At 44.0% G+C, this 25372-nt stretch overlaps 2 protein-coding genes across 4 annotated transcripts in view; one reads left to right on the top strand and one right to left on the bottom strand.

Annotated features, from left to right (window-relative positions):
• mvk (mevalonate kinase) overlaps positions 1 to 1394 on the bottom strand; it is a 49651-nt gene extending 48257 nt beyond the window's left edge. Inside the window, exon 1 of one of the 2 annotated variants that reach the window (XM_069932727.1) lies at positions 1141 to 1394. The gene's annotated coding sequence lies outside the window, so the exon portion shown is untranslated. The remainder of the gene's footprint in view (positions 1 to 1140) is intronic. The other variant, XM_069932728.1, reaches the window with a different exon arrangement.
• A 184-nt stretch (positions 1395 to 1578) lies between these two features.
• Positions 1579 to 24909, top strand: mmab (metabolism of cobalamin associated B). Of its 2 annotated transcripts, none has more exons than XM_069932725.1 (9): positions 1579 to 1730; positions 6240 to 6301; positions 7377 to 7470; positions 9634 to 9691; positions 11077 to 11149; positions 14738 to 14835; positions 16204 to 16268; positions 21355 to 21414; positions 22101 to 24909. In XM_069932725.1, the coding sequence occupies exons 1-9, from the start codon at positions 1594 to 1596 to the stop codon at positions 22189 to 22191; spliced, it is 738 nt and encodes a 245-aa protein (XP_069788826.1). In that variant the 5' UTR covers positions 1579 to 1593; the 3' UTR covers positions 22192 to 24909. The 2 variants fall into 2 exon arrangements, with proteins under 2 accessions (XP_069788826.1, XP_069788827.1); XM_069932726.1 differs by having other exon boundaries at positions 1655 to 1819.
• The last annotated feature ends 463 nt before the right edge of the window (positions 24910 to 25372 follow it).

The raw sequence follows: 25372 nt of genomic DNA, 5'->3' as shown, positions 1-25372 counted from the left end.
CTGGGGGGGGGAGCCTGAGGTCCGCCCCGCTCCTGGGGGGGGGAGCCTGAGGTCCGCCCCGCTCCTGGGGGGGGGAGCCTGAGGTCCGCCCCGCTCCTGGGGGGGGGGAGCCTGAGGTCCGCCCCGCTCCTGGGGGGGGGAGCCTGAGGTCCGCCCCGCTCCTGGGGGGGGGAGCCTGAGGTCCGCCCCGCTCCTGGGGGGGGGGAGCCTGAGGTCCGCCCCGCTCCTGGGGGGGGGGGAGCCTGAGGTCCGCCCCGCTCCTGGGGGGGGGAGCCTGAGGTCCGCCCCGCTCCTGGGGGGGGGAGCCTGAGGTCCGCCCCGCTCCTGGGGGGGGGGAGCCTGTGGTCCGCCCCGCTCCTGGGGGGGGGAGCCTGAGGTCCGGCCCGCTCCTGGGGGGGAGCCTGAGGTCCGGCCCGCTCCTGGGGGGAAGCCTGAGGTCCGGCCCGCTCCTGGGGGGGAGCCTGAGGTCCGGCCCGCTCCTGGGGGGGAGCCTGAGGTCCGGCCCGCTTCTGGGGGGGAGCCTGAGGTCCGGCCCGCTCCTGGGGGGGAGCCTGAGGTCCGGCCCGCTCCTGGGGGGGAGCCTGAGGTCCGGCCCGCTCCTGGGGGGGAGCCTGAGGTCCGGCCCGCTCCTGGGGGGGAGCCTGAGGTCCGGCCCGCTCCTGGGAGGGAGCCTGAGGTCCGGCCCGCTCCTGGGGGTGAGCCTGAGGTCCGGCCCGCTCCTGGGGGGGAGCCTGAGGTCCGGCCCGCTCCTGGGGGGGAGCCTGAGGTCCGGCCCGCTCCTGGGGGGGAGCCTGAGGTCCGGCCCGCTCCTGGGGGGGAGCCTGAGGTCCGGCCCGCTCCTGGGGGGGAGCCTGAGGTCCGGCCCGCTCCTGGGGGGGAGCCTGAGGTCCGCCCCGCTCCTGGGGGGGAGCCTGAGGTCCGCCCCGCTCCTGGGGGGGAGCCTGAGGTCCGCCTCGCTCCTGGGGGGAGCCCTCCCTTTCGGGCCCCTAAGCTTAAGCCTACTCAGCCTAATGGTTAATCCACCTATGTACCAAATTGACCAGGTTGGACCCCTTCAAATCGCCATGAACCTGGGTTGCTAACTGTGCCAATTGTCCGGTTAACCCTATTTTACATGAGAGTTTGAAAAGGTCAACTTACCTACATCCAGGTGACCCAACGGGCTGCTAATGGAGACAGGTGGGCAACCTGGATAGAGGCTCCCGACCCGAAAGGCTAACTGTCCAACCTCCCTCCACGGATGAGGCCTGAGCCCTGAGATTATTCAGCTTCTCGCTGTTTGATCAAGCTTCCGGCATCTGCAGTCACTCACATCCAGAGACTCCGAATGCAGCTTCCCAGGCCATCTTTGACAGTCCTCGACCCTCCACGTCCCATTCACAGGGCGGGCCGCGTTCCCCGCAGCCAATGAACGGAAAGGACGCGCGACGAGAACATCAATAGGACGTTGATGTGTCAATCAGGCCCTGCAGCGTGATCGTCGGCTGACACCGCAAGCCAATCACCGCTCAGAAGGCGGTGCCCATTGCTTCTTTCAAGGCAATCGGAGGAGGTCAGGGCGAACGACCAGAGTCTAATCCAAGGCAAGAACCAATGAGGAGAGTAGCCGAGCCGCTACGATGGGACATCGGCCAATGGACTGTGGGCCCCGCCTTCTTGCGCGAGGACTTGAGGGTGGCCCGACCTGAGGACGTGTGCTGGAGCGAAGCGGTCGCATGGCTGCGGGTTGTGTTCGTTTGGCTGTCTGTACTTTTCGGCGCCGTGGGAGGGAGGCTTGGGGATGGACCAGGCGCCACTACTGCAACATGGACGGGGATAGGTGAGGTCGGGATGGAGGAGGTTGCCTGCGTTGTGAGCCTAGAAAACGAGTTCTCTTCTTGTGGACGATAGGCTCCCTTGTGCACTCAAGTCAATGAAGTGACTTGGTAATGAGCCGCCCAGTTGGAGAGACCTAGTTAACCACACGGGCACAGCAAGGTCCCATGGTTTGTATGACAACAATACACAGGAATTCAGCAGATCTCGCAGCGTAAAGACATGTAGCCAACATGTAGCCAACATGTAGCCAACTTGTAGGATATATCTCTACCATTTGTGAACACTGATTGACCCTCTGAGTTCCTATGTAAACTTTAGTGTTTCACTTCCATGTTTCGCAGCCAGATAACCTTGAATTGCTGACACAAGAGACTCTGAAAGCAACATAAAAACCAAATTGTTGGAGGAACTCAGTGGGTCAAGCAGCATCTGTGGAGGAAAAGAATGGTTGGTGGTTCAGAGCGAGTCCTTTCCGTTGCTGTTAGGTATGAGATCAACATTGGCTCAGGCACTAAAGATGACTGCTCAAGATAACTCTTATCTAGTTTGTAAGAAGCCATGGGGCGATTATATAAACGTAACATCTCATTCTTTAGAAGTGCAGTTCCTCTTTGTTTCTCAAATGAACCTTGAATCTGGAACCTCTTGAAGAAAACACTGATCCAATTTAAAGTACAAGGTTAAGCTATTTCTTCATGAATACAATGCAGCCTTCAGTAAAAATTCATGCACACTTTACATTTAGGAATAACTTGTCCAAATAATTACATTTTTTTTTAAAACCTTAATCAAGGTGTTGTGTGAAATGGAAGTTTAAAATGCTTCCCACGTTGTGCAACTTCTGTTGTATGTTGCAATATTCCCTGATTATAGTGAATGCTATTTTGAAAAATACAGATTTTTAAGACTGGTGATAATGTTCATTAATTCATAAATATTGTTTGCATGCTTGGTTGCTCTTAAAGCAGGTGATATGAATTGGTGTTTACTTGGAAGTTGGGGATCTAAGATTTTTGGATTGTGAGATGTGGCTGAAAGGAATGGTTGTAGAGAATACCAATGAAGACTTGTATTAAAAATACTTGGCAGTGACTGGGAGGGTTGGGAAGACTTGAGAAGTGATAATTTGGTTTTGGCAGGAGATAATGTGGTATAATTGGGATCATTATTCAGATGTTGGAATTTGCTGAATCTTTTTCAAGGCTGAGGGGAGAGAATAGAATGTAGAGGTGAAAGTTTATTGGTGAGAATGGTGTGACAGATTGTTTTATATTGTATGTTTTAAAGGAGATAAATTGTGGGGGATAAATACGAGAGGTTGTAGTTTTAAGGGAAAGGTTTAGGCAGAACTTAAACCCCCCCCCCCCTTCTAATTCGTGTATGTAATGTGTATACAAGTTCAGAAAAGTTCTTTACTTCACAGTCTAATCTCTCTTCTCACTCCTCCATGTTCACCGTTATCAGGCAATTCTTATACTGGGTGCAGAATTTAACATTTTATGAACTTCACCAGGGAGAGGTCTGGAGGTTTATGGAGTGAGAACAGGTCAGTGGGACTAGTGGAATAGTGGTTGACACAAGCTACAGTGGCCGAATGGCCTGTTTTTTTTTGTGCTGTTGTATATGGCTCTATTACTATAGTAGCGCTTAAGAAAATTAGGGGAAAGATCTTCACTTAGAGAATGGTGGGAGTGTGGAATGAGCAGCCATCTGATCTGGAGAATGCGGGCTCGATCTTGAGTTTTAAAAATAGATTGGATAGATACATGGATGGGAGAGGTGAAAGCTAAATTTCTTACTAAGGTGGATTTGTTGAAGGGTTACTGGTGTGTACTTCTAACTGAGAGAGGAAAGAATATTTCATCTTTTGTAACTCCATCCGGTTTATATGAGAATAATGTGTTACCTTTGGCATGAAAAATGCCCCTCCAACATTCCAAAGGATGATTAATTCAGTAATCAAAGGGTTGGTCACAAAAAGTGACACATGGGAAGGACATCTAAGGGAATTGGACAAATTGTTTGCAAGATTATCCAAAGCAAACTTGATTGTCAATTTAGCTAAAAGTGAATTTAGACATGTTACTGTGCCATACTTGGGTCAGGAAGTTAGTCATGGCACCTATTCAAGCTAAGGAGAATGCAATTTCTGAGTTTCCTATTGCCAAAGGCAAGAAAGCAGTGAGAAGGTTTATAGGAATGACAGGTATTATAGGAAATTTTGCTGAAGTTGCTCTTCCTTTAACCAATCTTTTGAAGAAAGGGGAGAAATTTGTGTGGACCAAAGTTTGTCACAGTCCTTTAGAAAATTTAAAGGAGATGCTATGCCATTACCCTGAGTTTAAAATCTCCTAATTTTGACAGACCACTTTCTTCAGCAGTGGTACTAGTGAGGGGGCAGCAGGTGCAATTCTGTTACAAAAACATGATGAAATTGCTTAATTTTCAAAAAAATGCAATGTTCATCAAAGGTATTATTCCACTATTGAAAAGGAACTGTTGTCTATAATACTCGCTCTGCAGAATTTTGATGTATACCTGGGTACCCCTCATGAACCAATTCTGATATTTACTGACCACAGTCCTCTGGTTGTTTTTAAATAAAATGAAGAATAAAAACAGAAGATTGTTAAACTGGAGTTTAATATTACAAGAATATAATCTGCAAATTAATCATATCAAAGGTACAAATAATGTGATGGCAGATTGTTTAAGATGTTAAAATTAATCATGTATAGAAATATACACTCAACATTGGGTTACATTGTTATAACATGTTATATATTGTGTATTGTCACTTCAGTGATTGTAAAGTCAGTTTAGTTATAACTGAATTTTAACTAGTTAAAATTCCTTTGCAGGGGGAAAGTGTGACAGATTTTGTTATATTTTATATTGTATGTTTTAAAGGAGATAAATTATGTGGGGGTTTTTAGTTATGTCACACACAGATACAAAAACTTCAAAACTGATCTCATTTAAAATGCTGGAGCTCTGCTCAAGCCAGACAGTCAAGGCTCTGAGTGCCTTTGCAAAAACTTTGAAGGATGCCTATAAGGGCTTCACAAGTAGGTGTTAATTGGACATGCTGTAGAGTAATTGATTATTGTTTTGGAAAGCAACAGATGAATGAACTCAAAAGATTGGGTCCTGTGCCGCAGTCTGAGTGCAGTTTGCTCTTCTAAGAGGGTCATGTACTTTTCTCTGTGGGGGGGGGAGGGGAAGAGAGATAATTCAGTTGTACACTTCAGCAGCAGCAGCTGGGACTGGAATAGGACAAGCTGGAAAGCTTGTGGAAAAACCCTATTTTGAAGACTGGTTGTGAGTGTTTAGTTCAGCCTGGTCAAAGCCCTTGTGGTCCATTCAAGAGGAGATGGCTTGCTGTGTAATGTTTCACTTGAAATAAGGGAAACAAAAAGGAACTCTCTGGTGACCTGAAAGAAAGAGATTATCATCTGGAAAACCCTGATGGGGCAAGTTTCTTCAGCAAGACACTGGACTGAGATTGGACTGTGAATCAAAGAACTCTTCTGAATTTGCAGACATATTACATACATGTGCGCTTAGAATTAGAAGGGGGTTAAGTTAGGTTAATAGTAATGTATATTAAGTTAAAGTTTGATCCTATTTTTATGTTTAAAGATAATTAAGAATGACTTGTTTAAGTAACCATTTGTCTTGGTGAATTACTATTGCTGCTGAGTTTTGGGATCCTCTGGGCTTGTAACGATGTTTTTGGGAATATTGGGGAATTGAGGCAGTTTTTCTGCAACAAGCAAAAAAAGGGAGCTTCCCTGTGTCGAGTGGCTATTTACTGTAAGCAATGACAAGTAACAGGTACTTGGATTATATTGGCAAAAAAATAAATGATTTTATGACCAGCTAGCTGAGTTTGCATGCAAGATGAGGTATTTTACATTGTTCTTGCAATTGCTGTACTGAAGAAATTCCAGCCCTAAGTGATTGGCATTTTGCTCTGATGCAACTCGTTCCTCAATTTAGTTCTGAATAGAGAATGGGCAGAATTTCTAAAATAATAATTGGAAAGCTGATGTTACCAGAATTTGAGTTTTTATTTAACTGTTTCCCATTTTTGAAAATGTAGAATGAACTAGCTTCTAGATAAGTATGCTTGGGTGGAGGAAGAGATAGGGATATGAAAAGACCAATAATATCTCAATTTGGTGATCCTGAGACCATTTTTTTGAAAAAAAAACTGACCCTAAACTTGTCCAATTTGCTCTCTAGTCATTAGACAATTGTAAAACAGCCAAGGAGGAATATAGGATTTTCTTTCATAGCACATAGATTGATACACTTTCAATTAAAACCTTGGAGATAGCTGACATTTTTTTACTGATTTGGGTCAGCCAGTTATGCAGTTAATAAATCGTTTTTTCCTTCTTTGGCTTATTTTGTAGTTCTGAAATCAAAGCAGAGAAACCCAAGACTCCAAAGATTTACACCAAAACGGGAGACAAAGGTTTGTTACACTGAAGAATCTGTTTGGTTACTGTAACAAAGATACATGATTGTTTTTAGAGAATCATTTAAATTTGATGCTTATCCAGATTTGAATAGGAAAATGTAGGCCAGAAGACAGAAAGTTACTTAGTAAGTTTTTATTTTGTTCAATTAACCTTTAGTGCCCAAACCTCACTAAGACTTGAAGCAGGCTACCAGGAAGTAATTAAAAGCACTTGAATCTTCTGGTGAAAGTTTATGGATTTGAAGATAGCTTGGTTAGAGATAAACTGAACCTTTATTCCCTAATATGTGATGTTGTGCTTGGATCAGGTAATTTGTTACAATGGTGCTTCTCATTGCTTGGAAACAAGAAATCTGCAGACTCTGGGGTCTAGTGCAATACCCAAGTGCTGGAGAAAGTCTCATCATGCAGTATTCATAAAAGCCAATCAAAGTTTTGGGCCTGAGCCCTTCAGTAGAAGTGCTGAAAAATCAGACAGATGTCCAAATAAGAAGGTTGTGGAGGGAGGTAGTGTGAGGAATGCAGGCTATCAGATTGTAGGTGTATGGGTGGGAGGGGGAAGAAGAGAAGAGCTGGAGAGAGAGGATGAGAGGGCAGAGGGATGGTCATTTGTTTTGTGCTTACAAAGAATGTAAATTTATCCTGCACAGCAGTGGAAAAATTAGCAATTTCATTGGGCTATTTGAATCTCGCTCAATCTTTGCCATTTGGTTTCATGCATATGGGTTAAGTAAAACTTGCAGGCGAACCGGCCCTGCTTGTAATTCATGCGGCAGGGCAGCCGGCCAAAATGGTGCCATCGGGGGTTTCCCCTTCTTCTCAGCACAGGGCTCAGAAGCCCACGCTGGGGGACCACCCAGGTGACGTCAGCACCCCCTAATGCAGTTCTCAGCCAGGTCAGGGCTGGGAGAGTAAGTCCAGCCCAGCAGTCTGCAATAAATCAGTTCTGCTCACTGAGCTCAACCCGTCTGGTTGTGTGTTCTTTCAGTAGCAGTGTAGCTGCCGCTACAATTTATTGGTATTTGTTGCTCGAGTACTTCGTAATTCCTGTTTTTTTTTTTAAAAAAAGGTTTTTCCAGTACATTCACTGGGGAACGCAGATGGAAAGATGATGATGTATTTGATGCGTTGGGCAGCATAGATGAATTAACTTCTGCAATTGGGTAAGTAACATGTATCACCTGGGGAAATATTCAGGCCTTTATTCTAGATGGCTGCAAGTATTTTGTATTGAAATTGCCCGAGTAGGAACATACAAACCAGTGTAATTGTCACCAGTGCTTTTAAACAATGGCAGTGTGGGAGAAGAGTGTAATGGATTTGGTGAACTTTTGATTTTCACCTCTGTCTTTTGGAAATTGGCAATTTTGAAGGTACTGGTTGAAACAATTTGTCATGCCTCCATAGTTGAATGGTCTGAAACTGCTTAAACACGTCGAATAAGCAAGGCACTGGATCTCAGCCAGCACCCTTGGAACAAAATGCAAGGAAGAGCCATCCACCATTGATAAAGGAGAAAGGGTGAACCTTTAAAGCCAAAGGGAAATGTAAATGTACAAGTGGCAAGAAAACAGTCTGTTCTGACATGTATGCAACTGCCTTATCTGCCACTCTTTCCGCATTCAGCAATACACTAAACTTGGGTTGGCAAATTTCATTTATTAGGGTCTTGAATCTCTGCTCATAGTTGAGATTTGATAAGTGGGGTGGTGGGGGGAACATGCTCTGTGTTGTAATAGTTTTAAGATTCTTTTATTGTTATGTAATAAAACTGATGCAATATTAGACAAAATTGCCTTCGGTCTGCTGTAAGGCAAACAAATTTTTGCCATCAGCAGAAATTTCCCAGCACCCCTTGCAGTCAGAAGGCACTTTTAAGCTGCAGCACCTGAGTAGCCCTCCTGGGACCCAGGTGCAATTAGTGGGGCAAAGGTGCTTCCAGCACCTTTTAAGCTGCAGGGGGATCGATTCATTAAATTACCAACCCGGCGATAACCAGAGGTACTACTGGAAATGATGAATTGAAGCCCAAATGGGGAAGGGGAACAATCTTCAGATGCTGGCTAATCAACTCTGCTGTACTGCAGACAACTGTTCTGACCACCGCTGTCAGACGAATGCTGCAGTCATTGGAGGAGCAGCCGGATGTAAGCACTACACATTTCAGTAGATGCAGCCCAGTTACGCACGCAAGCACTGATGTCACCAGGACAACTGGGTCAACCATTTTAGTTTTCAAGCTGCCGATGGGCACGACCTAGATAAGTTTAACTGGGTTCCCTGACTACCTCTGAGGTAGGTCAGGGACCCAGTTGGATTTGGACCATGCTGACCCGTTCAAGCTGCCATGTGAATGGGGCACTAACCGGGCATGAAAGAGAAGCAAGAGAGTCCCCTCAGAGTCAGAGTCTGTGGATTTCCCTCCAGTGCTCCTGTAGCCTCTGCAGCCACATAGACCAATCTAAACCGTCAGCAACCCAAGCTCCAGTTACAAACTCCTGACACAATCAGGAAGCCTTCAGCACCCTTGGCATTCTCTTGCATTCCGGTTCAGCTGCCTGATACCCTCTTCAGTCATTCTTGAGGCAATCTCCTGCAGCCTGATGTGAGTCCTTTGATTGCAGTCACCTGCAACCTGCATTGATTCCTTACCTCAATTCATCAGTAGTCTCTCGCCTGTGTGTTTTTTTAGCTGCAGAGCTCCTCACTAGTCCGCCATCTTGGTCACTGTCCTGTAGAGTTGTCTCTTTTGCTTCTCCTTCTCAAATGGAGGGTGGCCCGATTTCTGGTGCCCTCTGTTTCCCTGAAGTGTGTAACCCCTTGAGGCCGCTGTCAACCATGGGTGCTGCCATCCCCATCCCAGAAATTGTTGTCGCAGGATTTTGAAATTAAACATTGTCTCCTTTAACAGGCTGTTTAAAGCCTGTACTGAAATGGTGGTAGGACCCAGCGGAGAAACGTTGTCTCTGCTCCCTTCACGTCTGGAGAGTGGTTCCTGATGTTATGAACATCAGGAACACTAGGTTAGTAAATGGCGTAAAGACTCTTTACCCCATAATTACTATTTTAATTATTCTAACCTCTTATTTTTCTAGCTAATTATTTTACTTTGCATACTACAGTGTTTTTAGTTAATGTAACATTTTGGTATTTGTGCAATACTACGCTGTCCATTTGGAACTAGGGTAAAGATTTTCAGTCTTGAAATTTCCAAATCTGGGGAAGGGTGGGGTGGATTTGCATTGTTGAGAAGTGGGAGAATGGTCTTTGCTGTTAATAGTTGCAGTTCAGGGAAATATTGGTGCTCATGAGCTTCTTTCTTTCAGGCTGGTGATGGAATTCTGCTTGGAGCAAGGTCACGATTTTATTGAGGAACTTTATAAGGTACAATAAATCAAATGACACAGGAGGCATTTTTCAATAAGGTTACATGCTTTTTAAAAGTTTGTTGTAGTCCTCTCCTGGAATACTATGCACAATTGTACAAAATTGCACCTTGAAAAGACAGCATAGATTCCACAATATCAGAACTCTAAAAAATTAAATTGAGTTATTGCATCATCAGTCTTGTCTTCTAGAATGCAGATTTGTTTCTAGTACAGTAAAATCCTGATAATTTGCTTGACTATCCTGGTGGTTTATTAGCTTAACATGAACCAGGGGTTGAACAGTGTGTGTGGTGGCTGCACTGTAGACTTGGTGTGGGGTCAGGAGCTGGCATCCAGAATGCTTGGGTTTCAGGTTGTTTTGGAAAAGTAGAATATACAAACTGAAATGCACTTCTATTTCATGCTCCTTTTAAACTTGCCAAGGGTCAGTTTCTCACAGTCTTAAAACTCACTGAAAAAAGTTATACCTCTGTATGAAATGGAAAGTGAAAAAAGTGGAGTTTTAATAAGAGTTACATCTCATAGTCCAGAAAATCTCCATGCAACACCACCAAAGCCCCAAGTTGCCAAATTATTGCTTTTTGATCATTGGTGATGGCAGTGTCAATGAGGTACATATTAGATTCTAAAAAAGACCATAAATGTCTATGTCAAACATCTAATTATCAAGTCCAAAATGGGGGCATTACTGAAAATACTTCAGGTGAGTATTTTGGGCAATAGATGCTGTCAGATAAATGAATATTAAGGAATCAAAGACTCTACTTTCATGTGGATGCAAATAAAGATTTTTGAGGGTCTATTACAAGACTAGGCTTGAAATGGAGTTTGAGGGTGTCTTGACTCTGTTATACCAAAATTATGCCCAACCTATGAAATAAATTGTATTTGCAGTTTTTTAAACTTGAAGTGAAATTAAGTGGATTTGTTGAGGTGTATTTATAACTGTTGTATTATTTGATGGTTTCATTTAAAATAATTTGTGAAATATCTGGGTTTCCTGAGCTCTATGGAAAGATGAAAGGAGCTATTTTTTAAAAATGACAATTCCAGTCTCATCTGAGCATGAATGAAGCAAAGATAAAGATACAAAACCAACGTTTTTGGTTTGAGCCCTTGAAGGTTCTCCAGCATTGTTTTTCCTTTAATCACAGAGTCTGCAGACTTTTGTGTTTCACTCCTGAGCATGAATGAATCCTTGTATACTCAATATGGAGACAGTTGGTGAGATAACCAGTGACACTTGGAAATATCAAGTAGAAATCTACTTTGTTTTGAGCATGAAGGATAATCAGTTGAGATAACTGACATGAAGATCTTTGTTCCTATTTGAGCTTGTCGATGTACCGTGGCTGTAAAATACTATTTTTGCCTTCACAGATTCAGTGTGCATTGCAGGATGTTGGATCCAATGTGGCTACACCCATTTCCTCTGCAAGAGAGAGCCATCTCAGTAAGATACTTTAAAGGGAATCCATGAAGGCTGGTTGTAAATTTTATTTCTTCCTCATCTTTCCACATATTAATCTTCCCCAAACACCTACAAGTCCTTTCTTGATTGGGGTCCTGATCAGTATTTTTAAAAAGTGCTTGAATACTCCATGTGTAGGACTTAAATTTTAAATTTAATTTAAAAAAATTAAATATAAACATACGGCACGGTAACAGGCCATTTTGGCTCATGAGTCCATAACCGCTCAATTTCTTCTTTGGCTTGGCTTCGCGGACGAAGATTTATGGAGGGGGTAAAAAGTCCACGTCAGCTGCAGGCTCGTTTGTGGCTGACAAGTCCGATGCGGGACAGGCAGACACGATTGCAGCGGTTGCAAGGGAAAATTGGTTGGTTGGGGTTGGGTGTTGGGTTTTTCCTCCTTTGCCTTTTGTCAGTGAGGTGGGCTCTGCGGTCTTCTTCAAAGGAGGTTGCTGCCCGCCAAACTGTGAGGCGCCAAGATGCACGGTTTGAGGCGTTATCAGCCCACTGGCGGTGGTCAATGTGGCAGGCACCAAGAGATTTCTTTAGGCAGTCCTTGTACCTTTTCTTTGGTGCACCTCTGTCACGGTGGCCAGTGGAGAGCTCGCCATATAGCACGATCTTGGGAAGGCGATGGTCCTCCATTCTGGAGACGTGACCCATCCAGCGCAGCTGGATCTTCAGCAGCGTGGACTCGATGCTGTCGACCTCTGCCATCTCGAGTACTTCGACGTTAGGGGTGTAAGCGCTCCAATGGATGTTGAGGATGGAGCGGAGACAACGCTGGTGGAAGCGTTCTAGGAGCCGTAGGTGGTGCCGGTAGAGGACCCATGATTCGGAGCCGAACAGGAGTGTGGGTATGACAACGGCTCTGTATACGCTTATCTTTGTGAGGTTTTTCAGTTGGTTGTTTTTCCAGACTCTTTTGTGTAGTCTTCCAAAGGCGCTATTTGCCTTGGCGAGTCTGTTGTCTATCTCATTGTCGATCCTTGCATCTGATGAAATGGTGCAGCCGAGATAGGTAAACTGGTTGACCGTTTTGAGTTTTGTGTGCCCGATGGAGATGTGGGGGGGCTGGTAGTCATGGTGGGGAGCTGGCTGATGGAGGACCTCAGTTTTCTTCAGGCTGACTTCCAGGCCAAACATTTTGGCAGTTTCCGCAAAGCAGGATGTCAAGCGCTGAAGAGCTGGCTCTGAATGGGCAACTAAAGCGGCATCATCTGCAAAGAGTAGTTCACGGACAAGTTTCTCTTGTGTCTTGGTGTGAGCTTGCAGGCGCCTCAGATTGAAGAGACTGCCATCCGTGCGGTACCGGATGTAAACAGCGTCTTCATTGTTGGGGTCTTTCATGGCTTGGTTCAGCATCATGCTGAAGAAGATTGAAAAGAGGGTTGGTGCGAGAACACAGCCTTGCTTCACGCCATTGTTAATGGAGAAGGGTTCAGAGAGCTCATTGCTGTATCTGACCCGACCTTGTTGGTTTTCGTGCAGTTGGATAATCATGTTGAGGAACTTTGGGGGACATCCGATGCGCTCTAGTATTTGCCAAAGCCCTTTCCTGCTCACGGTGTCGAAGGCTTTGGTGAGGTCAACAAAGGTGATGTAGAGTCCTTTGTTTTGTTCTCTGCACTTTTCTTGGAGCTGTCTGAGGGCAAAGACCATGTCAGTGGTTCCTCTGTTTGCGCGAAAGTCGCACTGTGATTCTGGGAGAATATTCTCGGCGACACTAGGTATTATTCTATTTAGTAGAATCCTAGCGAAGATTTTGCCTGCAATGGAGAGCAACGTGATTCCCCTGTAGTTTGAGCAGTCTGATTTCTCGCCTTTGTTTTTGTACAGGGTGATGATGGTGGCATCACGAAGATCCTGAGGCAGTTTACCTTGGTCCCAACAAAGCTTGAAAAACTCATGCAGTTTGGCATGCAGAGTTTTGCCGCCAGCCTTCCAGACTTCTGGGGGGATTCCATCCATACCTGCTGCTTTGCCACTTTTCAGTTGTTCGATTGCCTTATATGTCTCATCCAGGGTGGGAACCTCATCCAGCTCTAGCCTTAGGGGCTGTTGAGGGAGCTGGAGCAGGGCGGAATCTTGGACTGAGCGGTTGGCACTGAAAAGAGATTGGAAGTGTTCTGACCATCGGTTGAGGATGGAGATCTTGTCGCTGAGGAGGACTTTGCCGTCTGAGCTGCGCAGCGGGCTTTGGACTTGGGGTGAGGGGCCGTACACAGCCTTTAGAGCCTCGTAGAAACCCCTGAAGTCGCCAATGTCCGCGCTGAGCTGGGTTCGTTTGGCGAGGCTAGTCCACCACTCATTTTGGATCTCCCGGAGTTTGCGCTGAAGATGGCTGCATGCGCAACGGAAGGCTTGTTTCTTCTCTGGACAGGATGGCTTTGTAAGGTGAGCCTGGTGGGCAGCTCGCTTCTTTGCCAGCAGCTCCTGGATTTCCTGGCTGTTTTCGTCAAACCAGTCCTTGTTTTTCCTGGAGGAGAAGCCCAGTACCTCTTCAGTGGATTGCAGTATGGTAGTCTTCAACTGATCCCAGAGGGTTTCAGGGGACGGGTCCGTGAGGCGGGTTGCAACGTCAAGCTTTGCTTTGAGGTTTGCCTGGAAGTTTCCTCTCGCTTCGTCTGACTGCAGTTTTTTACACCCAATTAATCTACATCTCCAGTACGTTTTGAGCAGTGAAAGAAAACCAGAGACCCTGGGGGAATCCCACGCAGACACAGAACATACAAACAAACTCCTTACAAACAGTTAAGAATTAAGGGGCAGAGGTTTAGAGGTAACATGAGGGGGAACTTCTTTACTCAGAGAGTGGTAGCCGTGTGGAATGAGCTTCCGGGAGAAATAGTGGCGGCGGAGTCCATTGTATTATTTAAGAAAAGGTTGGACAGGTCTATGGATGAGAAGAAGATGGAGGGTTATGGGCATTGTGCAGGGAGGTGGGACTAGAAAGGGGTGTTTGGTTCGGTGCGGACTAGAAGGGCCTAATGGCCTGTTTCCGTGCTGTAATTGTTATGTTATGTTAATGGGATTTGAACCCTGGTCCCAATCGCCTGCACCATTGAGGAGTTGCACTAACCACTCTGCCAACCGTGCCACCCTATCACTAATTTCAAAGTTACTTGCTTTTGATGGGTAACTCAAAAAGGAAGAGATCCTTTTGCTCTCGTCAATTAAGCCATATTAGACCCTGTGTGCCACAAGATGGAGCTCCTTTACAAAGAGTTTTAGAAAATTGTGCAGCACAGTTGATTACACCATTGGGTGTTGTTACTTCAATATATTACCTCAGTGTACTTTGTAAGAAGGCTTATTGAAAATTGAGTACATCTGCAGATGTTGTAAACATGAAATAAAACCAAAATGCTAATCAGACATTTCAGTTCCAGTGATGGGTCTGATTTTAAAGTGTTACATTGTTTCTCTTTCCATAAAAGCTGCCTAACCTGTTTATTTTCAGCATTTTAAAAATTGGATATTTTTTGAAAAGCTATCTCACTGACATTAACTTGCAGTATAATTCATTAGTGGATCCTTTGCTTTCAATAAGTGTTTGATTTTAATTAGGGAGGACATCATTTAGTGAAAGACCAGTAATTGATCTGGAACAGTGGATTGATAGATATGCAGTGCAGCTCCCGCCTCTAACTAATTTCATCTTGCCGGTATGTATACTCACGAGAGACTTCAGTATGTTGTACACTAAATCTGTTTGTGTTCATTTTACACTACTCATATCTTAAGTAATTTAAGTCCAGCATGAGGGCAAACTGATTGTAGAGCACATGCAAATGTTTTGAGTCAAAGAAATTCATTTTACTGGCTCTTTGGACTGGGCTTTCAGACCAGGTCAATTCCAATTGAGCTTAAAATCCTGGGAAAGGAGCTATATTTGTTTGGTTCTCAAATTGTTGAGGGTTTATTTTGAGCAGCTATTCATCACCTTTTTTGGCTATGCTCCCCCTCCCCAGCCAGGACTTTGCTCAGTTTATGTGTCCCCTTCCCTGTGAAGCACTCAAGTTTTGGTTTCTTCCAAAAGTCATATATATATCTATATATAGATATAGATATATCTAGATATATCTATATCTAGATATATCTAGATATCGATATATCTATATATCGATATATCTATATATCGATATATCTATATATAGATATATCTATATATCGATAGATATAGATATATCGATAGATATAGATATATCGATAGATATAGATATATCGATAGATATAGATATATCGATAGATATAGATATATCGATAGATATAGATATATCGATATAGATATATCGATATAGATATATCGATATAGATATATCGATATAGATATATCGATATAGATATATCGATATAGATATATAGATAGATCTAGATATATAGATAGATCTAGATATATAGATAGATCTAGATATAGATAGATCTAGATATAGATAGATCTAGATATAGATAGATCTAGATATAGATAGATCTAGATATAGATAGATCTAGATATAGATAGATCTAGATATATATAGATATAGATATAGAGAGAGAGAGAGAGTGTTTTCTGGTGAAAAGAAAGCAAGGTTTTTCCCTTAAATATGCTGTGGAGCCTCTATTGAGAATGACTGGTTTAGAGCAATGTTAAGTTGAATGCAAGTGGTTTTAAAAAAGATCAATTATGTACATTCTTCATGGTTGACATTGGGGAGAACCAAACAGGAGGCAGATATTGCCACTTGACCATGAACTCTTATTGATTTTGGAGTAATATTAGAAAGTTGTCCTAGGTGCATTCATAAATGCCTATCTTCTTGAATATAGTTGTTTGCACCATCAATCAGTGGTAAATTTACCTCAACTGCTGGAAAAAGAATCTCAGGATTGTATGTGATGTAATGTATGTACTCTGACAATAAATTTGAAGTTTGATAATTATGGCACAGAAGTAACTTCTGTTTAATCTCTCATTGCCTCAATGGCCCATCTGAAAGTGGTGAAGTTTGCAATCCAATATGTTGAATTCACTGAATGGAATCCTTTGCTTGCAGTCAGGGGGAAAATGCAGTGCAGCCCTGCACCTAGCTCGATCGATCTGTCGCAGGGCAGAGAGGAGGTATGTTATTGAGTAGATTTCTTGTGCTGCTTTTCCAACAAAATGACTTTGGTCTCTTGAGTCCTAATCATTCACAGATTGGATTTGTGTGCAGGATTTCCTTGCATTATACATTAATGCTCAAGCATTGTTTTTATTTTTAAAAAAAGTTCAATGGGGCAATTTTTCCTAATTCCATCCAGTAACCCCTTGTATTGGATAAGTCGGTGAATGCATCATCTAAAGTGAGAGTTTGAGTAGGATTTTTTTTTCTGGTCTCAAATGTGTTTGACAATTGCATCAGTTATTGTGCCTTTATTCTTTTTGCTGGATGTCATTGGACATTAAAGTTGCCTGAAGAGCCATAATATGCAAAGGATTTAGGAAGTGGGAATAAGCTAAATAGCTGGGTTTTTTTTCTAGCATATTGGCAACAGCTAATGTTGTAAATATCTGGCTATCAAACAGGATTGGCTTCAAGTGAAGTAGATCCCTCTTGGCTTGTGGATTAACACACTGTAAATGAGAGGTGATGAATCGTCATATGGAATGCCTAGAGGTAGTTTCTGATGTTGGGCCTCAATCAAAATTCTTCTTCTTTGGCTTAGCTTCGTGGACAAAGATTTATGGAGGGGTAATGTCCACGTCAGCTGCAGGCTCGTTTGTGGCTGACAAGTCTGATGCGGGACAGGCAGACACGGTTGCAGCGGTTGCAAGGGAAAATTGGTTGGTTGGGGTTGGGTGTTGGGTTTTTCCTCCTTTGTCTTTTGTCAGTGAGGTGGGCTCTGCGGTCTTCTTCCAAGGAGGTTGCTGCCCGCCGAACTGTGAGGCACCAAGATGCACGGTTGGAGGCGATATCAGCCCACTGGCGGTGGTCAATGTGGCAGGCACCAAGGGATTTCTTTAGGCAGTCTTTGTACCTCTTCTTTGGTGCACCTCTGTCTCGGTGGCCAGTGGAAAGCTCACCATATAACACGCTTGGGAAGGTGATGGTCCTCCATTCAGCGCAGTTGGATCTTCAGCAGTGTGGATTCGATGCTGTCGGCCTCTGCCATCTCAAGTTCTTCGATGTTGGTGATGAAGTCGCTCCAATGAATATTGAGGATGGAGCGGAGACAACGCTGGTGGAAGTGTTCTAGGAGCCGTAGGTGATGCCGGTAGAGGACCCATGATTCGAAGCCAAACAGGAGTGTGGGTATGACAATGGCTCTGTATACGCTAATCTTTGAGGTTTTTCAGTTGGTTGTTTTTCCAGACTCTTTTGTGAAGTCTTCCAAAGGCGCTATTTGCCTTGGCGAGTCTGTTGTCTTATCTCGTTGTCGATCCTTGCATCCATTGAAATGGTGCAGCCGAGATAGGTAAACTGGTTGACCGTTTTGAGTTTTGTGTGCCCGTTGGGGATGTGGGGGGGCTGGCTGATGGAGGACCTCAGTTTTCTTCAGGCTGACTTCCAAGCCAAACATTTTGGCAGTTTCTACAAAACAGGACGTCAAGCGCTGAAGAGCTGGCTCTGAATGGGCAACTAAAGCGGCATCGTCTGCAAAGAGTAGTTCACGGACAAGTTGCTCTTGTGTCTTGGTGTGAGCTTGCAGGCGCCTCAGATTGAAGAGACTGCCATCCGTGCGGTACCGGATGTAAACAGCGTCTTCATTGTTGAGGTCTTTCATGGCTTGTTTCAGATTCATGCTGAAGAAGATTGGAAAAAAAGGGTTGTTGCAAGAACGCAGCCTTGCTTCACACCATTGTTAATGGAGAAGGGTTCAGAGAGCTCATTGCTGTATCTGACCCGACCTTGTTGATTTCGTGCAGTTGGATAACCATGTTGAGGAACTTTGGGGGGCATCTGAGGCGCTCTAGTATTTGCCAAAGCCCTTTCCTACTCACGGTGTCGAAGGCTTTGGTGAGGTCAACAAAGGTGATAGAGAGTCCTTTGTTTTGTTCTCTGCACTTTTCTTGGAGCTTTCTGAGGGCAAAGACCAAGTCAGTAGTTCCTCGGTTTGCGTGAAGGCCACACTGTGATTCTGGGAGAACATTATACTATTATTCTATTTAGGAGAATCCTAGCGAAGATTTTGCCTGCAATGGAGAGCAGCATGATTCCCCTGTAGTTTGAGCAGTCTGATTTCTCGCCTTTGTTTTTGTACAGGGTGATGATGATGGCATCACGAAGGTCCTGAGGCAGCTTTCCTTGGTCCCAGCAGAGCTTGAAAAACTCATGCAGTTTGGTATGCAGAGCTTTGCCGCCAGCCTTCCAGACCCCTGGGGGGATTCCATCCATACCTGCTGCTTTGCCACTTTTCAGTTGTTCAATTTCCTTGTATGTCTCTTCCCGGGTGAGGACCTCATCCAGCTCTAGTTTTAAGGGCTGTTGAGGGAGCTGAAGCAGGGCGGATTCTTGGACTGAGCGGTTGGCACTGAAAAGAGATTGGAAGTGTTCTGACCATCGGTTGAGGTTGGAGATCTTGTCGCTGAGGAGGACTTTGCCGTCTGAGTTGCACAGCGGGCTTTGGACTTGGGGTGAGGGGCCGTACACAGCCTTTAGAGCCTCGTAGAAACCCCTGAAGTCGCCAATGTCCGCGCTGAGCTGGGTTCGTTTGACGAGGCTAGTCCACCACTCATTTTGGATCTCCCGGAGTTTGCGCTGAAGATGGCTGCATGCGTGACTGAAGGCTTGTTTCTTCTCTGGCCAGGATGGCTTTCCAAGGTGAACCTGGTGGGCAGCTCGCTTCTTTGCCAGCAGCTCCTGTATTTCCTCGTTGTTTTCGTCGAACCAGTCCTTGTTTTTCCTGGAGGAGAAGCCCAGTACCTCTTCAGTGGATTGCAGTATGGCAGTCTTCAACTGATCCCAGAGGGTATCGGGGAACGAGTCCGTGAGGCGGATTGCATCCTCGAGCTTTGCTTGGAGGTTTGCCTAGAAGTTTCCTCTCACTTCGTCTGACTGCAAGTTTCCAACATTGAACCTCTTTCTGGGGGCTTTACTGTTCCTGGACTTTGGCTTGAAGTGAAGGTTGAGCTTGCAGCGAACAAGCCGGTGGTCAGTGTGGCATTCCACGCTGGGCATGACCCTGGTGTGGCGCACATCTCGTTTGTCTCTTTCTTGCACCAGGACGTAGTCCAGGAGGTGCCAGTGTTTGGATTGGGGATGCATCCAGGTAGTCTTCAGGCGGTCCCTCTGCTGAAAAAGGGTGTTTGTAGTGACAAGCCGCTGTTCTACGCAGAGCTCCAACAGGAGGCGCCTGTTGTCGTTGCACTTGCCGACACCATGCTTGCCCAGGATTCCTGGCCAGGTTTCTGAGTCTTTGCCGACGCGAGCGTTGAAGTCGCCAAGGATGACAACCTTGTCGGCTGTAGGGGTGCGTTGAATGAGGTTGTGCAGATCAGTGTAGAACTTGTCCTTTTCTGCTGGTTCCACCTGAAGGGTTGGAGCATAGACACCGATGAGTGTGATACGTCGCTTGTTTTGAAGGGGGAGTCGCATGGACATGATCCTGTCCGAGTGGCCTGTCGGGAGGTTTTTGAGTTTGGAGGCAATGGAGTTTTGACCGTGAAGCCTACACCAGATAGGCGTCATTCATCTATAGGTTTGCCAGACCAGTAGAGTGTGTAGCCACATCTCCATCGGGCACACAAAACTCAAAACGGTCAACCAGTTTACCTATCTCGGCTGCACCATTTCATCAGATGCAAGGATCGACAATGAGATAGACAACAGACTCGCCAAGGCAAATAGCGCCTTTGGAAGACTACACAAAAGAGTCTGGAAAAACAACCAACTGAAAAACCTCACAAAGATAAGCGTATACAGAGCCGTTGTCATACCCACACTCCTGTTCGGCTCCGAATCATGGGTCCTCTACCGGCACCACCTACGACTCCTAGAACGCTTCCACCAGCGTTGTCTCCGCTCCATCCTCAACATCCATTGGAGCGCTTACACCCCTAACGTCGAAGTACTCGAGATGGCAGAGGTCGACAGCATCGAGTCCACGCTGCTGAAGATCCAGCTGCGCTGGATGGGTCACGTCTCCAGAATGGAGGACCATCGCCTTCCCAAGATCGTGTTATATGGCGAGCTCTCCACTGGCCACCGTGACAGAGGTGCACCAAAGAAAAGGTACAAGGACTGCCTAAAGAAATCTCTTAGTGCCTGCCACATTGACCACCGCCAGTGGGCTGATAACGCCTCAAACCGTGCATCTTGGCGCCTCACAATTTGGCGGGCAGCAACCTCCTTTGAAGAAGACCGCAGAGCCCACCTCACTGACAAAAGGCAAAGGAGGAAAAACCCAACACCCAACCCCAACCAACCAATTTTCCCTTGCAACCGCTGCAATCGTGTCTGCCTGTCCCGCATCGGACTTGTCAGCCACAAACGAGCCTGCAGCTGACGTGGACTTTTTACCCCCTCCATAAATCTTCGTCCGCGAAGCCAAGCCAAAGAAAAGAGTGTGTAGCCCGTGCTGTGTTCTTGGATCGGGGCCGGGGCCGCCGCCTCCTTCTTTCTGCCCAGACCGGCGTGTAAATTGGGCAGTACAGACTTGTGGGCCAAAATGGCCTTTTACTGAGCAGTATGTCTAAAATTTTTTAAAAGTTTCCCCTCTGGTCCCCTTTACATTTTACCCACTCTCCTTAGACCTTTGCCCTCCAGTTTCCCCTACCTTGGAAAAAAAACAATAACTATTCACCTTATCTAAGCCTCATGATTCTATATTCCCTATCTGGTCAATCAAAATTAATGTGTTTGGAAACAATGTTGGACATATGTTTTTAAAGCAACATAATTTTTCTAATTTGGAACCAGCAGCATTATATTGGGTTTACTTTAATTGAGGTAAAATTTGGTGGCTGAGATGTGTAAACATGATTGGCACACTATCAAAGTAGCAGAATATTTTGGGTAACAGACCCTTCCAAAGTATCAGGCAAAAAAAGCCCTTCCATTTTGGTGGTTAATCATTTTCCCATGTGACCTTGTATTTTAATAATCATGAGATGTAATCAGGACCTAGGGACAAGATGTGTATCCTCTTCTCATCAGGCCAGTAGATAAATGCTGAAATTCCAGACTTTGTACAAATGTGCATTGCATCTGTTTTCTCCATCACAGTATGATCTCTATTGTTCGAGCTGGGGAAGCTGACCGTCATGCTGCAAGATACCTTAACAGGTAACCTCGTTTTGTGCTGTCAATTGATGTGCATCTAGAAAAAAGCAAGGCATCTCCCATCTAAAATTTTCTACACTAGCTGTAATTGAGAAAGGCAAAGACAGTGAGGTAAAAAAATATGCTTGGCAGTTCCCTCCTCTCATGGAGAGCAGGGTGAAATAATGGATGAACAATTGAGATTTTATAACTTTTGCATTTGTATTTAAAATAGTTTTCATCTTCCAATTAAAATAACAATGCATTTGTAGATTATCCAACTAACCTTTTGCTCTGAACAAACCTAATGACCCATGTAAATTTTTACAATTTTTATGGCTTTCAGTTCAAAGGTGTGAGCAAGTTGAGGTTTCATTGTGGCCCACTGTCTCCGAGGAACTCAGCTTGAAAATGTGCTCCTTGAGCAACTCGTATGTAACTGTTCTTAAACAGCAAAAGAAACCTTACATTCTAGCTTTAAACTCTTAAACTAGTAATTGCCATTTATCGAAGGGGTGGGGAGGGGCAAGAACTGGGAGTCCATTCCTTTTTATTGTCAAAGCATTGGTAACTAGATCTTTTGTGGCAGTGTCACCAAGCTGGTTAAAATTGAAGTGAGGGGCAAATGCATTGTCGAACTGGACAGTTTGAATAGAGAATATTTTGTTCTGCATTGATTACTATCCTCAGGACCTACTGTTTCTTCACAGGCTAAGTGACTACCTGTTCACATTGGCACGATATGCTGCCATGAAGGAAGGAAAAAAGGAGCATATTTACAGGAGGAGAAATGATGATTAACAGACTACGTACTGGCTACACAAAAGAAGATAGGGGTGGTCCTCATCTGATCTGAATAGAACTATTATTGAACCATTGTAAATACAATTTTTGTGCAAGTGGCAAAGGTATTTGGAGTTTTTAAATGGTGACTTGTTATTTTTGATTCTTGAAGGTTGGTGCTATTTGAGCTGTTTCTTTGTGCAACCATGTTGGGAAAATTGGGTTTTGTCACTTTATTTGGTGCAGCTGGTGTGTTATCAACTCTCATGCAAAAACATTTGGTCTTTAATCCTGGAATTTTGGATGGAAAGGCATTTTTAATGGAAAACTGGGTAAAGCTAAATGAATATAAAATCCATTCAGTTAAATTTGTCTAAACTGAGTTTGTTGTACAAGATGATTGCATTCAAGTAGTTGTTTTCTTCTTTCTATGTTGCAAGATTAATATTTTAAAAAAAATTTAATGATCAAAAGTAGCTGAAGGCATGAGGAAAGGGGGAAAGGAGAGAATTTTGATTTCAAAATTTGAGGATTGCTCGTAGTGGCTTAACTTTGATATTGTTAGTATTCCACATTTGAATTTAACCATATAGCCACTTACAGCACAGAACAGGCCAGTTCGGCCCTACTAGTCCATGCCGTAACAAATCCCCACCCTCCTAGTCCCACTGACCAGCACCCAGTCTATACCCCTCCAGTCCTCTCCTATCCATGTAACTATCCAGTCTTTCCTTAAATGTAACCAATGATCCCGCCTCGACCACATCTGTCGGAAGCTCATTCCACATCCCCACCACCCTTTGCGTAAAGAAATTTCCCCTCATGTTCCCCTTATAATTTTCCCCCTTCAATCTTAAACCATGCCCTCTAGTTTGAATCTCCCCCACTCTTAATTGAAAAAGCCTATCCACGTTTACTCTGTCTGTCCCTTTTAAAATCTTAAACACCTCTATCAAGTCCTCTCTCAATCTTCTACACTCCAGAGAAAAAAGCCCCAGTCTGCACAACCTTTCCCTGTCTCTCTATTTTGTTTATATCTTTCCTATAATTTGGTGACCAAAACTGTACACAGTACTCCAAATTTGGCCTCACTAATGCCTTGTACAATTTCATCATAACCTCCCTACTCTATTCATTTGGGCAATTAATCTTTGGTACTGACTCCATTGGCCCACATTTGGAATATTTTTATGGTAAATGATATCTTTCAAGGTCCCTCATGAGTTTCAGACCAGAAGCAAAACTAATTTCAGTTCTACTTTTCCAGATTGAGTTTACACTCTTGTGAAGAAATTTATGGTAAAACTCCAATTCCAAATTCTTGGAATTGGCTTTTTATCAATAATGGTTGTAGATCTTCCTTTTGGGAAATAGTCCAAATTATTTTCTCAATCTTTTATTCATTTTCCTATTTTTCCCCCCAAACTTTTGTGGCAAACTACTATGTAATGCAGTACAACTGCATCTTTGGCTCACCCATATTTTAAAATTATTAGTTCTAGAATTTGGCATGATCTGCTCAAGAGCAGTAAATATTGGATGCATCAAATGAAAGGAGTCACTGAGCATGGTGGTCACCTGGTTAACATGAATAGAAGCTCTACTGTGGGGGGAAAAAATTTGGATTTTTAGATTTTTGCATATTCTGGTTATTCAGCCCATTAAATTACAAATCTTTTGGTGTCAGTTCATTTGAGGGCTCCCCCTCTGAGGCTTTTTTTCCTGACATGTTGAATTAAAAATCTAATTTCCAAATAGTTTTTTTAAAAAAAGACATTAAATTTTTTGGAAAAGGACACTTTTGGAAGCAGTTGAATTATTTCAAGTAACTTGGAATTGGATTTATTGTTATTAACTTGTCATGGGGTAATGGCTGTACTGTAACCTTTTGCAAGATTGTTCTCATTTTACACCAGCTCTCACTTTACACTGCATGAGGCTGCCATTTCAATGAGATCCCACCACCAGCCATACCATCCCTTCTACTTTTTTTGCAGTGATCATTCTGACTCCCTGATCAGTTTACCTTCCCACTCTAACCAGATGAAGAGCAAAACTGTCATCCAAGTCCATAAACAAGCCTTTCAGGTGAGGCAGAGTTTTGCATAAACATTGTCCAACCTAATCTGCATTTGGTACTCTGTGTGGCCTCTACATCAGAGAGAACAAATGAAGAATGGGTGAAAACTTCTCTGAACACCTATGCTCTAACTGGGTGCATGCTAGAACTCCAGGTTGCCTACCATTTTAAATCTCTGCACCATTCCCCTTGGTCTTGCCAAGTTGAGTGAAAAGTAGATTTTAGGACCATTGTATTCCTCAAACCCAAATACATGAACATTACATTTTCCAATTTTGGCTAACTCTTGCCTCTATTTCCATCTTTATTTATGGCTGATCTCACTTTTCTCTAATCCATCTCCTCTCCCAATTCTGTCCAAAATACTCATCTCTTATCCCTTCCCCCTCTATAATTGCAGTGTAATGGAAATTAGAACTTGCACTGTTAGTTAAATATTAGTTATGCTTTAAAGTTCTAGGATGTTGGAAATATCCAATCACACTTTTCTAAGTCATTTCCCACCTCTGGGAAGTAGCAACCTGACTTAATCCAGCCAAACTTGGCTGTTTTAATAATACAGGTGCTGAACCTTGATTCAATGTTTACTACTTAACAACAAGTTGAAGGAATGGAATGAATGTTTTTGGTCTTCATTAAAAACATTTGAGCCACTACTTTCTGTATTTCACTCCAGTAGATCAATTGGAGTGTTGATGGATTTTCACTTTACTAGTAAAGTGAAAATTTACTAGTAAACTTATGATTTCCAGTCCGAGCATGGCAGCTGAGAATTTCTATTCCTATCTTAATAGAATTTAAAGCTTGTAATAATAATGCAAAATTATTGGATTGGTAACACTCCTCGGGTTCAAGAATGTCCTTCAAGGGAATTATTCTTACCTGATCTCTGACTCCACTCCCATTAAAATGTGCTGATACTTGCTTATTACCAAGGTTAGCATGCCACTTGGTTGTATCAAATAGTTGTAGACCCTGTCAGTTCACAAATTCACCTTGCTCAGGTCTTTAGGATCAAAGTCATTATCCCCTTTATTAATCCCTTACCACAAATTTGCAGCATGCTTCATGTATTCTGATCAGTTGCTATCCAGTTAGGATCTGATAGAAGTTAGTGTG

The sequence above is a fragment of the Narcine bancroftii genome, chromosome 4, assembly GCF_036971445.1.
Source record: "Narcine bancroftii isolate sNarBan1 chromosome 4, sNarBan1.hap1, whole genome shotgun sequence".
NCBI lineage: Eukaryota > Metazoa > Chordata > Chondrichthyes > Torpediniformes > Narcinidae > Narcine > Narcine bancroftii.
This window is presented reverse-complemented; position numbering and strand designations above follow the sequence as displayed.